General features: G+C 41.1%; 1 protein-coding gene across 1 annotated transcript in view; it reads right to left on the minus strand.

Moving 5' to 3' along the window:
* Positions 1-15,450, minus strand: part of GRM3 (glutamate metabotropic receptor 3) — a 102,844-nt gene that overhangs the window by 20,109 nt on the left and 67,285 nt on the right. The window contains exon 3 of the mRNA XM_055420628.2: positions 2,761-3,827. Coding sequence (XP_055276603.1) covers positions 2,761-3,827 — 1,067 coding nt within the window. The remainder of the gene's footprint in view (positions 1-2,760; positions 3,828-15,450) is intronic.

A 15,450-nucleotide genomic window follows, 5' to 3' on the forward strand; every position in this document is an offset into this window, starting at 1 on the left:
ATGCCGGGAGTTGGTGATGGACAGGGAGGCCTGGCGTGCTGTGATTCATGGGGTCGCGGAGAGTCGGACACGACTGAGCGACTGAACTGAACTGAACCACTCTCCCCTCTCCTGCTTTTGCCTTTCTGTCTTATAGTGTCTTCAGCAGATTGAATTTTTTTTTTCTACAATGTGAGATCCCTAAACTGTTCTGCTTAAAAGTGAATTTCAGTGGTTTCTTTTTCCGTATAGAACAAATCTAAACTTTTTGCTATGTGCTATGAAGTCCTATGTGGTCTAACCCCCCACGCCCTCCTGCCTACCTCTCATATAAAAATCACACTTCCATCTACTCATTAAACCGTAGCCAGATACACCTTTCTTTGCTATGACATTTTTGCCTAGAGGCATTTGTGCTTACTGCTTTGTCTGTCTAGCATGTGGAATTCCCCTGTCTGGCTTTTCCATCTTTCAGTAGAGTATTATGAAATGGGTACTAGGAGGGGTTGCAAAGATTTTTTTTTTTTTTGAAAGAATGAGATGTGATACATATAAGTCTTCAAATATTCAACATGGGAACACTGAAATTTCTTTGCAAGTACTTAAACCTTGTAAAAAAAACAATTCTAAAGTCACCCCCAAGTCGCTGCCTAGATTAAGTGCTTTGCCTGTCCCAACCCCAGAAAAGAATCTAGCACCTTTAAACCTGAAGTACAGTCCTTTGCCCAGCAGCATCTCCATCACCTGAGAACTTACTAGATATCCAGAATCTTGGGCCTCACCCCTTCTCACTGAATCAAAATGTTTAGCAAGATTCCCAGGTGTATACACCTTAAAGCTTGGGAAGTAGCATACCCCCTTCTCCCTTCCACCGCAGCACTCACCCCTGCGTGAGCTATCCCGAATTTTCATTTGTTCACTACTCACTCTCCATCTCTATCTCCTCCTGTTCCCTACTAGACTCTAAGTTATGAGAAAGGAGGGGCTGGTCTGTGTTAATTGCTGCATCTCCAAGGCCCATGATAAAGGCTCCAATACTTTTGGAAAACATGACTGAACAAAATACTTAGTAATTACCATTTTAATTTTTTATAGAAAACTTTCCACCCAAACATGGCCTAATTTTTTATTTACACCATGTACACTATGTATTGAATCCCTGATGACTCAGTGTTTGTTTCTTTACACTATCTAGGATGGTTTTGTTGCAATAAAGAAGGAGAGGGTCTGAGTATTCCTCAAATTCTTCACATTTTTGGATTCTTACCCAAGTTTTTGCTTGCTTTGTCTTGATGCCTATTATAGCATCAGTTAGTCTTGCTTGTTTTAGGCTTTACTCCTACAAATGTATTCCTCCTATTAAGCACAGATAAGTTTGTGGTGTAGTATGAAAGGCACAGATTTGGATCCAAAAATCTTGTCCTACTATTTCTTCACTGTGCCACCTGGGAAGTTAATTATCCTCTGAGTCTGTTTACTCATCTTTCCAATGGATAATAAAATTTGCTTTCCAGGGTGCTAATGAGAATAAGTGAGCTCAAGTATGCAAAGCATTTAGCAGAGTAAGGTCTTGGAGGTTGATCAGGTAGAGTCAGTTCCTTTCTTTCCCTCTTACCTTAATTATGTTACTTTTTTGCCCAAGCAAACAACCAACCAAAAGAAAACAAGAAAAAAAAAAATCACAAGACCTCAAAGCCCTTAAACATTATTTAAATGAATTCCTTTACCTGGTATAATCTGACCAAATTGCCAGTTCCCGTGAGTTTCTTACTAGACTCCTCTTACCTTCCATTTGAGTACAACTGATATTACCATATTTTCTTGGTTCATTTCTATTTTGCTTCAAGAGTATTCCCTGTAAGCCTTATATTCTCTATCTTAATTGTACTTTCCAATGAAGGTCCAGGGTGAAATCTCACCTTTTAAGCAGGAGTATTCCTGATAAGACCAAGCTTTTACTGATCCACCTCTTTTTTTGAAACAGGCATTTAAGAGTTTGTATCAGTAATTTAATTATAAACTATTCTGCGTTAATCTTGAATTCATTCATTCTTGTTATGTTTTCCCAGCTGGAGTATAAGCTTTTTTAAGACTGGAATGGTTCTTTATATTTATGTGTAACTCCCAGCGGGTGGCAAAGTACTGGGTCATAAACCTTGTTCACTGATGTCCAAATTTCTAATGCCGGTTCTTAGATTAATGGGTACTTTACCAATGCTGCTGATTCTATCTGAGCCATATGGTTCTGAGAAATTTAAAATCTCAGTCTAAAACAAGGGGCCCGAGTTCAAATACTTCATACATGAAGGAAACCAAGTGTAAGAATTCAGGGGTTGGTGGGTAAGTCTGCTTTAACTTATAGATCGATCTATGGTAGCCTGGTCATCTTGTGTCTAATTTAAAGTATTCTCACTAGATTTCTAGTGGTGTAAGTCTTATTCTCTCATCACTCACTTTCTGAATTTAATTAAAAGTTTTAAGGGTGTGTGTGTGTATTATACCTTTCTCCCACCAGATTATAAATTGTTTGAATGACCATGCCATATATGTGTATCTTCCTCTCTGTGCCTAGCACAATGTTTTCCACATAGTAAGCACTAATTAAATGCTTTTAAAACACAGTGAATTAATTTTCATATGCAACATGGCAGTTCATCATAGCAGCATTTGTTATTTAGCTACCTGATTGTTGAGATAAAGGGAGTCTATTATAAATTCTACTTAACAAAACAGTAGGAGGATACAAGAAGAAGGAAAAGGAGAAACCATTCCAAGACTTACTCTGTAGTCACTTGATGTCACATAAAATATAGGGAGGAAGGCCAACCAGATGATGCACGTGGTGTACATGGTAAAACCAATGAACTTGGCCTCGTTGAAATTTTCTGGGCACTTCCGCGTTTTGAAGGCATACACAGTGCATAAGATGACCAGGACTACGTCGTAGGTGAGGGAGATCAACATGCTGGAATCTTTGACGTTGCATTTTAGGATGACTGTTTCCCGCTTCTCTGGAAGGGTGTGCCGCCTGGTGCCTGGAGCCTCCAGGATGAGCCACACAGACACGACCACGATCTGCACCAGTATCAGACCCAGGCAGATGAAAACCTGAGAACTCGGGCTGATGAACTTTGGCCTCTGAGCACCATTCTTTACCCCATCGAAGATGCGTGCAATGCAGTTTGTCTTGGTCAGCAGGGCTGAGTAACAGACAGCGAAGGAGGTCCCCAGCCCCAGTCGGCGCAATGCACAGATGACTGGTGACGGCTTGGAAATGAAGAAGAATGTCATGCAATAGGACAGGCCAACCCCAAACAACAGGATGTAGCAGAGCTCCCGGCCTGATGCTTTGACCAAGGGTGTGTTGTTGTGCTTAATAAAAACAGTCACAACCATGCATGTGCACATAAAACCCAGGCAGGCAATGGTGACCGGACCAATGGCCCAGGCATCTTCCCACTTGATGTAGTCCTCAGGAAGGTCAAAGCAGCCAGATAGGTCTGCAGTGGGCCACTGCCCAAGGCCGCAATCCATACAGGTAAACTCATCAGCCAGGTATTCGTAGGGCTCGCAGGGGATGCAGATCCAGCAGCAGACATCCCCTGGTTGCATATTCTTCATTTCATTGGGCGCACAAGGGTCGCTGCACTGGGAAGTGGGCATTGAGTTCCGGGACCAGTGGATAGAGTCAACATCTAGCGATAAGGTTTCTGACCAGTGACCAACCTTCAGGTAGGAATACTTGCCACCCACATATTGGAAGTTGAACACGTTGTATCGTCCCATGCCATCTCCAAAAGTGTCAAACTTGACAATGCTATCTACACCTTTATTTGCGATGAATGGAGCTGTGATGTGTAAAGTAAAAGAAAAAAAAAGAACACTGTTTAGATGTCTTAAGTATGATCAATCAATGACTTTATATCATACACTTAGCAAAACTGAAATAACAGGGAACAGGATTCCAAGGGTGAGATAATTTATCAATTACCATTGAATTTACATATTAAAAGCTACTGGAATACTCAAGCATTCATAAATTCATTCACTTAACATTCCTGAGTGCCTCCTATGTGCCAAGTGCCACCGACAATCCGTGAGTACAATATAGTGTCTGCCTTCAAAGAAGCTGATTATGGAACTGGGGAACTGGGGAACAGCGAACGGTGAACATGCAGTCATACTCTATGTGGTATATAAATATTCAGTTCTTGAAAAACTCCAAAGAGGAATTGGACAGAACTTTGAATCGCATCTGTATTATTTCTTGAATGCATAGAAATTAAATATTTTCATAGAAGTATATAATTAAAAGGAATATTTTTTTTTTCCTTCAAAGTCAAGAAAAAATATTTTCACCATCAATGGATGGTATGTTTCTTTTAAACAGTTTAGATGATTCAGATGGAAAAAAAAATCACTCATCCATAATCCTTCAACTGTAGTATTTTCATATTTTGGAGGATAGTCATTCTGACTACATATTTGCAAGCATCTATATACAGCATACATGCTAAGTCACTTCAGTCATGTCTGACTCTTTGTGGCCTTATGGACTATAGCCCACCAGGCTCCTCTGTCCATGGGATTCTCCAGGCAAGGATACTGAAGTGGATTGCCATGCCCTCCTCCAAGAGATCTTCCTGATCCAAGGATCAAACCCACGTCTCCTGTGGCTCCTGCATTGCAAGCAGATTCTTTACCACTGAGCCACTGGGGAAGCCCCATGTATAACATACTCCTGTCTATCTGTCTATCTACACACAACCTGAATATTCTGAAGGCACCTACAGTATGCAGAAGCTATGTAATTGCTTTAAAGTTTGTTCCTAACTGTACAGGATTGGTACCCTCAACACTGTCTCTTATAGCTGGTACCTAAGAGCAGCAGCTGTCTAGGTGTGTCTGGTTCTTCTCTTCCAGCTGCTGCTCATCATGTCTCTTGCCAACATCTGCTGCCGTTTTTATGCCACCTTCTCTGGTTGACTCTGCCTACTATTTCACATTGCTGACTTTTGCTATTTCCTTAAATGTAGAGAATGTGGCTGATGGCTCTGTGATGCGTAGACAAATTTTATTAGTTAGGGTAGGCTTGCCTGTGTGGATAAATAGACCCAAATTATTTAAGGGTTCAAATACAATGGAAGTTTATGTCTCCCTCACGCAGCAGGCTGAGGTCTTGGTCCATGGGTATCTCTCCTCCACATGGTGATTCAGGAACTCGGGTCCCTTCCATCTTGAAGCTGTACCAGTTCCTAGGGCCTCCTCATCAGCATCCACCCAGTGGAAGGAGAAAAAGAGTATGAAGTAGTTGCACCTGCTTCCTAAAAGTATAAACCTGGAAGTGGCACGTGTTTCTGTTCACATTTATTGACCAGAAATTAGTTACAGGGTCACACCCAACTTCAAGAATGGCTGGGAAATGTGGCTTCTACAGCTCTTTTGTGCATAAAAAGAGCTCCTCTGGGAGGATGCCCAAGGATGCATGGCAAAGATGGGTGGGGAATTTTTACTGAAACCTTTTATATTTATATTTTTGCATTTTGAAGTATATGATTATAATACCTATTCAAAGTACAATAATAAAAAAGGAAAATATACATTAACAATCAAGGAACACCAGATATTTGAGTAAACTTCCAACCTGAAAGAGAGAGACAAACAACCAGAAAAGGAAATTTGGCATCAACAGAGACGATGCAGGGAGCAAAAGATGAAAACTTTGTAACAATAATGAGCTCAGAGAGATAAAAGATGCTGCATTGAGGAGATAGCTACAGTCTATTCTTAAAAAGGAACATTCAGAGAGCAAGAATGAACTTTTGGAATTGAGAGCAGAAAATAGAAATTCAGTAGAAGGATTGAAAGTTAAATTTGAGAGAGTTCTCAAAGTTTGACCAAAATGCTCAGAAGGAAAGTAGAAAATAAAGATTTGAGAAGATTCTAGGGAATTTCAGCATTCAATCAAGAGATGTTTTAGAAAGAAAATAGAAGGGCAGTATTAAGAGAGTCAAAGTAAATTATTGGACAAACTGACTTGGGAAAGGGTGACAAGAGACTATTGCTCTTATGAGCTTTGTCAGTCACGTCAAAATTATGTACATGTATTTTGATAAAAATAAATTATAAAGTTAAAAAGTATAATGAATAACTGGGCCAGGTCAGGCAGAACAGCTTGCAAATTAATAAGGAAAATGATACTGCTGCAAATATTATCACAAGTGCTTGGTAAGTGGGTGGTAAACAGTCGTTTGGTGGAATTTTTTAATATAAATTTTCCTCTTATTAAATCTGTTTCATTAAATATGTAACAAACTCACTGTCAGCAGAAGTGTTCTGATCTGTAGTTTGGAATAAAGAGCTACTGTGTCTGTGTGTGTATTAGTCCCTCAGTCATGTCCGACTCTTTGAGATCTGAGAGAATCTTGCCCGGAGAATCCCATGGACTGTAGCCCGCCAGGCTCCTCTGTCCATGGGATTCTCCAGGCAGGAATACTGTAGTGGGTTGCCATTTCCTTCTCTAGGGGATCTTCCCAAACCTGAGATTGAACTTGGATCTCTTGAGTCGCCTGCATTGGCAGGTGGATTCTTTACCACTGCACCCCTTGGGAAGCCCTTGCTATGTCTATACCAGAAGGAAAAAGAATGAAAGGGGAACCTAGAAGAAAAAGGTAAACTATATCTGATAAATATTCCACAAGGGAGAATCCTCCTGTACCTGAATGCTGATCCAAACATGACTGACTTGGGTAGTTAGGAGGCAGGTAGGAAAACCTAGCTCTTTCTCAGGTGTTGCTGGAGTGACTTCAAGTGACAGAGCAGCGTGTATCAATCCTGCCACCTTCCTGATGCACCCAGAGTTGCTTCTAAGTCAAATGACTCACCTGGGAAATAGTTCAAGTCCAGTGATCCAGAAGTATGGTTCTCTGGAGATGAGCTGTACTGTTCTTTAGAGTGAGTTTCCTATTTCTTGAGTTGAATTTCCCCAAGGGAACTAAGCATCATTCAAAATGGAAAGATAAATCATGTTGTTGTGGTAATAGCATGAAAAAAACTAAAGGGTTGGGGAAGAATTGGAAAGATAGCGGAGTTTTTTTGTTTTGTTTTTTTCCACAAAGACTAAGAACCTTTCTCCAAAATCTGCTTCACTGCACTAGTGTCTCAAAATCAGGTCTTCATGTTTCAGAGGAAACCTGATCTGGCCTCTAATCAGGAGACTAACTTGTCAGTTTAGCTCTTATCCAGTTGGTTCTGATCCCAGATTATTCGGGAAGTTTCATACCAAGGTGACCAGCCCTCCTAGGGTCTGTTTCATAGAGAATAAATCAGTTCTTTATTTTTTCCTCTCAGACAGAAGTCCAATGAAGGTAAGACAGTAATGTGGCTCTTAACAGGCTCTTAATAATGGGAATATAACTGCCACTGCCTGGGTTCACGTCCATAAATGCTAATAAAGATTTCAAGAGCTACCAGCAGCAACATATCTCCAATTTTACAACCAGGCCATCACTGAAATTTCCGTGAACTATTTTGATGGATTGGAATAAAGACCTAGGTGAGAAGACAGAAAATGGCTTTTCCCTTGAAAGACCTCATTAGAGGTCAAGAGGTTCAAAATCCTCTGGCTGAAGCCAACAGAATCCGTTACAAACATCATGCGGCAGGAAGACAGGAAATAAAAATGTACTCTTGGCCATGTGTAATTAATTTACCTACTGATTAGGAACACAATTGCCGAAGCATTTCCACGGTTATTTATCACCTGAGAGTGGTTGCTGAGGCACAGTACCATTAGGTGTCTGAAGTGCTGTCTCATACAGGGAAAAATACTGGCTAAGTACCTCAGGTGCAAGGGAAAGTGAGTATTCTAGAAAGGCTATTGAAAGAACATTGCATTTTTTAGTGTTAAGACTTGGTGTAAAGACCTCGCCAATTCTCCTGAGAAGTTAGCACAACTAACACTTCTGATGTCTCATTACACATTTTCCTGTTTCCCTATCTAGAATCTACATATTACAGCTGAAATTTTCAGCACTGGAGGAGGCTCGGAAAGGAACAATGTTTTCCTAGACTAAGAATGAAGAGTGTGGAGGCAAGGCACAGAGAAAATAGCAGTGAGTGGAAATTAGTGAGAATTTGATCTCCTTCAGTCCCAATTCAGGGGGCAGGCTCAAGGTCTGCTTTTGCTTGTTTTTTTTTTTTTTTTTTGGTTTTAGCTGGAAGGTTCACAGTGGCCCCTGAATCTTGGTTAGGGGCCATTTTTAACCTGAGCTAATGTAATTACCACAACTTTTTCTACCCTCTCTTCCCCAAGTCCTGATCTCTATTACATAATCTATTGCTTTTCTCACATGCCCTATGATGCAATTTTTAAGAACTTTTAATTGAAATACATATACAGAAAAGGGGTAAAAATAAGGATTATCACAAAGTGAATACTCCTATGTAATGCTATAGATATTAGGAAATGGAACATTGCCAGTACTCTTGTTCCTATCCCTGTCTACCCTTGCTTCTTCCCAAAGGTACCACCATCATCTTTAAATACCATGAACAATGGTTGCCTGATATTATGCATTTATGAATATAGTAATAAAGTATGGGCTAATTCTAATATCTTTTGCTCAAAATTAAGTTTGGTAAGATTCATTCAAGTAACATTAAGAAGCTATAGTTGGTTTACTTTTATTGATGCATCATATTTTATTATTTGGATGTGCCACAATTTACTTAGCCATACTGCTGTTTATGGTCATGCCTTTTCCCCCTTCTTTTTAAAGTCTTAAGTTTATATGAATCATGCTGCATCTTTAGCTACGTTATCCCGGCAGTAAACCTTAAGACTAGATTTGGGTTCAAATAGTTGATTTGAGTGTTGATAGGGCAATGGAGAAATAAGACATACACAGGAATGAATCCAAAACAAGAGTGTGCGCATGAGTGACATGGGTCTCATTCTCCCTGGGATCTTTACAGAATGGGTGTTGGGACAGAATACCAAAGCTACTCACTAGCTGGGATGGGACAGCTCTTGTTTGTCATTGGTTAATGGCTGCCCCAGGTCCCTTCAGCTGCTCTAAGTATGGGCAGAGCATGGCTCTGTGGCCAGTGAAAGCTCCCTGGCAGAGGGTCACAGATGCTTCTATTAGGAAGCCCTTGTTCGGCCACCTCATGCGAAGAGTTGACTCACTGGAAAAGACACTGATGCTGGGAGCGATTGGGGGCAGGAGGAGAAGGGGACGACAGAGAATGAGATGGCTGGATGGCATCACCGACTCAATGGAGGTGAGTTTGAGTGAACTGCGGGAGTTGGTGATGGACAGGGAGGCCTCGCGTGCTGTGATTCTTGCGGTTGCAAAGAGTCGGACACAACTGAGTGACTGAACTGAACTGAACTGAACTGACATGTATGAGAACAGTGAGTGCTAAGGGAGTTTGGGGGAGGCACTGAGAGCATCTCCGGCATGATGCTATGACCTTTCCGATACACATGTGCACTTCTGATGTGTGCATGTGTGTACAAGTGTGCATATGTACATGTTGACAGTAGTGAAACTACTATGTATGTGAGTTCCGGTTGCTTTACTTCCAGAATGTTGCTGCTTTTGAATTTTAGCAGTTCTGGTGGAAACGTAGTGATATCTCAAATGTTGTGCCATCAGGCTACCAGTTCTTCCTCTGTGTTGGTACAGCGTCCTGTACATTTAACATTAAGAAAATCGAGTACATCTTGGAAAAGTTTCCACTGTGTGTCCATCTCCTCACTAGGTCCTAAGCCTCTCATTCATCTTTGCTCTCTCATCATCCAAAGCAATGCTGGGCACACAGTATGCATTCACTGATTGTTTCCTAAACTGATGATTAGACTTATTACATCGAATAGCATCATTCTAGGAACTTCAAACACATGCCAGTGACTGAGTCATACCAGAGACCAAGTCATACCAGAGACCGATTAAACATCAGTCTTAGGAAATGGGCCTGTACTTGTATTTTGACTATTATTATACAGCCATGGCTAACAGCCAGTGGTTCTCAGCCAGGAGTGATATTTCCTCCCAGAAAATATTTGACAATGTCTGGAGGTATGCAGATGACACTACCCTATGGCAGAAAGTGAAGAGGAACTCAAAAGCCTCTTGATGAAAGTGAAAGAGGAGAGTGAAAAGGTTGGCTTGAAGCTCAACATTCAGAAAACAAAGATCATGGCATCTGGTCCCGTCACTTCATGGGAAATAGATGGAAAAACAGTGGAAACAGTGTCAGACTTTATTTTTTGGGGCTCCAAAATCACTGCAGATGCTGATTGCATCCATGAAATTAAAAGACGCTTGCTCCTTGGAAGGAAAGTTATGACCAACCTTGATAGTATATTAAAAAGCAGAGACATTACTTTGCCAACCAAGGTCTGTCTAGTCAAGGCTATGGTTTTTCCCATGGTCATGTATGGATGTGAGAGTTGGACTGTGAAGAAAGCTGATCACCGAAGAATTGATGTTTTTGAACTGTCGTGCTGGAGAGGACTCTTGAGAGTCCCTTGTACTGCAAGGAGATCCAACCAGTCCATTCTAAAGGAGATCAATCCTGGGTGTTCATTGGAAGGGCTGATGCTAAAGCTGAAGCTGCAATACTTTGGCCACCTCATGCGACGAGTTGACTCACTGGAAAAGACTCTGATGCTGGGAAAGGTTGGGGGCGGGAGGAGAAGGGGACGACGGAGAATGAGATGGCTGGATGGCATCACCGACTCTGTGGACATGAGTTTGAGTGAACTCCGGGAGTTGGTGATGGACAGGGAGGCCTGGCGTGCTGTGCTTCATGGGGTTTCAAAGAGTCGGACATGACTGAGCGACTGAACTGAACTGAACTGAACTGGAGGTATTTTGGTTGTTATGACTCAGGCTGGGGGCTACTACTGGCATCCAGTGGAGAGAGGTCTGGGGTGCTACTAACCAGTCTACAAGGCACTGATCACAAACTCACAACAAATAATTTCCCAGCCCTAAATTTCATCAGTGCCAAGACTGAGAAATCCTTGTCTAAGGTAATACCTGTTTGGAGTTTTAGAAATAGTTTAATAATCTCAAACCTCTTTAAAAATTGAAAACATCCATTCCAGAGAAATTCTTTATTGGTGTTGTATTATGGGTGTTATAATTATCTAGTCTTTTTCCTTCCTGCAGTCATTTCCAGCTTACAAAGTCCTTTCAGTGTTCTCCTTCAAAGTCCTTTCCTTTTCACATTCGTAACAGCTTTGCTGCCCCCAGTCCCCTCTCCGCACCCTCTCACCTCTACCACAGACCCCATTTCATACAGATCTCTGTGATTTTCCTTTTATCCATTTTGGAAAAAACAGTCAGCCTGGCTGGGTGTCTCCTGGCTGTCAATCACCTTGTGGGAGAGCAGCAATCTCTTGCGGGTCACAGGGGTGGGTGTCAGGGACCCTTTTAGAGCAGATCACAGCAAGAAGAGCTGTCGAGGGGAACAGGCAGTGGGGTCTCTGTGGGAATTTTCTTCCTTTTTAATGTGACATCTCCGGCACAAATCTAAGCACCCAAGAACACTGTGACTTTGCAACACTCACCAGAAGTGTTCAATTTTATGAAAAGAAATTGTGAATTCTGAGGATAAATTTAATCTGTCCTCGTGCTTTTAAAGGTGACTACCTCACATAAATTAAATTATTTAATCGCATATATTAAAAAAAATCCTTCCCCAAACCAAAGTTGGATACAAGCACATGTCCATGACTTTGTTGAAAAAAAAAAAAAAAGGCATCTGTTTCCATTGTCCTGCCCTTCAGTCACTTGGCCTGCTGGGCTCCAATTCTAAATGCTGCATGAGAGTGAAATGTGAAGTTGAAAACTGAGAAAATCCCTTTCAGAGAGGTGATAGTAAGTCAGCAGGAAAAACTGTTGAAAAAAAGAAAACTTATTTAAAAAATAGTAGCAGAGCTAATATTCTGAAGAACATAATCACGGTTGCAAGAATACTTGATAAAATGAGTTTCCCTTTTTAAGCAAACAGTATACCATTTCATATAAAAAGCCAAACAGCAGAAATTTTATTCAGCATTCATGGATGAACATCCACAGATAGGCAGGGCAGCTTAGCATGCGGTAACTGCGGTTTCTATGAGGGAAGCAAATTAATTTCTAGTCTTCTGCCTTATGCATGCCTGGACATGCATTTGACACTCTGTGTGGTATGGTGCAAAGAGAATACAGGGGAAATAAATTGCTTCTCCTCCCAGTATGCGGGTCTATTGTTACATTGTCATGTTTTTCCTAAATCACTGTAGGGTAGCAGGTCTTCACTGAGAGGGACTGCATCAATGAACTCCTGTATGTTAAGTGACCTTGTCAGGGCATCAAGCATTTTCACACACTGTTAAAAATTCCAAACCTGCATCTTCCCAAAGGGTTTCTGTTCCGCTGGAAATAATTAAGGTGACAAAATTGAAAGTAATTGCTTTACATTCTCACCCCAATTTGTGCATAAAATCTATTTTGAATTATTCTAAAAATAAGAGTGCAAAGGGTATCATAAATCTAGTTATTTTGTTTCTTCTTAGAAAATATTCCTAGAAATTAATCAACCTCAGGAATCATTTTAAATCAGATGAGTCTTCCGCTCTTCCTCCAATTGTGTTAACTTACTGATAGAACTCTAACATATCCCTTATATAATTCTATAATATATTAGTATGTGATTATCAATTATATAGGGCTTCCCAGGTGGCGCAGAGGTAAAGAATCTGCTTGCCAATTCAGGAGATGCAAGAGATGTGGGTTCAATCCCTGGACCAGGAAGATCCCCTGAGAAGGAAATGGCAACCCACTCCAGTATTCTTGCCTGGAAAATTCCATGGACAGAAGAGTCTGGTGGGCTACAGTCTATGGGGTCGCAAAGAGTTGGAAGTGACTGAGCACACACATACATGTCAATTATATAATTAGACAATATATACTGACATAGTATCTATAATGTATATAACATTATATATACTTTTATAATCATTATACTTAAAAGATGTTAGGATTCTATCACCAAGTTAATTTTATCTATTATAAAGTCATATATATATATCATTTTCTTGCATAAATTCCCTCATTTCCCAGGTGGTACTTTTACTGCAAAACCAGGGGATTGGGCATTGTTACCATCCAGGACTTTACCCAAAGTCATCCTTGAGATCAGTGAGAACATGATAGTATTTGCTGATGGCATCTGAGCAGGTGTGTAATAACGAAGGTGGCACAAATTGTTCTAGGGACTCATCTACTTCCCTTTTATCTTCTTTTTTTCTCAGCATGCTTTCTTGTTCCCAATACCCCAGCTTCCCACAGAGCCCTAGGCAAAAGTAATTCCCATCAAAGTACTAGATTCTGTTTAGGTTACTCCTTTCAAGGCTGTTCATATTGAAAGAGATCATACTTAGAGGGCAGTGCGGAAGGTCATCAGGGATACATTATTGATGATGGAATGTGATATCTCAGTAGAGAAAGAATTTTGGGCAAAGAAGTTTTGTCCAGCTTTCCTAAAATAATACCTTTCATGTTTTGGCCTCTGCCCTAAGAAAGAGGGATTTCTGCTCCTTAACTTTACCTCTTTTTCCATCTTATCTTTCTCCTCCACAGAAGAGGATCTGTGGATGTGAGTGGCAGAGTCTGACATTCACGGATCGTTTTTCCCTAACTGTCAGAATCACAGTGATTAAGAATGACAGGCAGGTGCTCTTCTTCCTCCCATGGCCAACTGATGGAGGCACCAGCCTCTCGGGGCTGACCTGGACCATCTTCATGCCCGTGTGCCGTGTTTGCACCGCTAGTCTACAGAGTATGCAGACAGGCTGACATTTGTCTAGTGGCTCTGATCCTCCTCCAGGCTCTCTGTTCCTCCTTCCTGGAAGACGGGGGGAATAAAGTCCTGGTATTCACTCCTCATGTAAACAGTACTTTGGATTTGTAGGCTTAGAATCTGCTCTAAAGATTCAGCTGTTTAGAGGGAGGAAACCAAAGCTTTTTTTCCTCTTCTGGACTTTGCCTTATATCCTACCTGTAATAACATAGCAGTATTGTAGGGTGAGGACGGTGGGAAGGAGATCAAGCGCTTGCTCATTTTTTTTTTTTTTAACATTGAAATTTGTTTCCTCTTGGCTATTGATCCTAATGTACTAAAACCCAGGAGGAGAAAAACAAGAATAGGGATTTGGCACTGTTAATGACCTACTTCAGGGAACAGTAAGAAGAGAGGAATGAGTCTCAGTTGTTGGAAAAATGGTTTAATGGCTGCATTCAAATGTCTAATGTTTGTTTTTTTTTCAAATTGTAGTTATAGGGCATGTGCGCTTGTATTAGAAGTAAAAGGACAGGGAAAAATTATAGAAAAAGCTGAGAGGATGGGAGGGGAGGAGTGAATACTGGCTGATCCAGCTTTTTCCTGAAACTGAATAGTGAGGACTGCTCCTACCCTAACTCTGGTTCATGTATATATGAACGGCACCTCACGTGCCATCTGGTGCACAGGGAGTGCTAGCAATCTAAAGCTGCTATTATTACAATGGATTATTGTAATAGCCTCCTAGGTAACTTCCTGTATCCAGTCTCTCTCCTCTCCCCGCCTGCCTTTAATTTACTGGTTCACTATCCTATTATAGCCTGGTGGTTCGGTGGTAAAGAATCTGCCTGCCATTGTAGGAGATGTGGGTTCAACCCTTGGATCAGGAAGATCCCTTGGAGAATGGAATGGCTACCCACTCCAGTATTCTTGCCTGGGAAATCTCATGGACAAAGCAGCCTGGCAGGCTACAGTCCATGGGGTTGCAAAAGAGTTGGACACGACTTAGCGACTAAACAACAACAACAATATATAGCATACTCCTATCTATCCATCTATCTATACAACTTTAATATTCTGAAGGCACCTACAGTATGTGGAAGCTAGGTAATTGCTTTAAAGTTTGTTCCTAACTGTACAGGGTTTAGTTCTTAGAGCATCTAATTTGTGAATCTGTTTTGAGAATCATCCAGAGATTGATGTGGTATACAGCCTTTCCCCAAGATTTGGACTTCCAAACTTTATTTCATTTACTTCGTTGAAGGACGCCGAACATCTTGTGTATTGGTGATTCTTGGGACTATACCCTCCAGAATAAAGTATCATGCTAAATTCCACAGTCCTGCAAAATCCAGTCCATCTCACTGTTTGTATCTTTCACTTTCTCCCTTCACAATGCACAAGAAACTCCAATAATCCTCTTCTACTTTGCCACGATGCAGCCTGCACTTTTCCACCTGCAGCTTAACTCATCCCCTTCCCTGTGCTCCATATGCCTTCTCTTTCTTGTAAATGCCTGTGAAATTGCTCACATTGAATTGCTGCCCTTTGCTGAATCTCAGTTGAAAGTGTAATTCCTCTCTGAGCTGACGTATAACATTCCTTTTTTTCGGCATTCATTGTCTTTCTCTT

Source organism: Moschus berezovskii, chromosome 3 (assembly GCF_049115385.1).
Source record: "Moschus berezovskii isolate FMDL1 chromosome 3, NW_MosBer_1.0, whole genome shotgun sequence".
NCBI lineage: Eukaryota > Metazoa > Chordata > Mammalia > Artiodactyla > Moschidae > Moschus > Moschus berezovskii.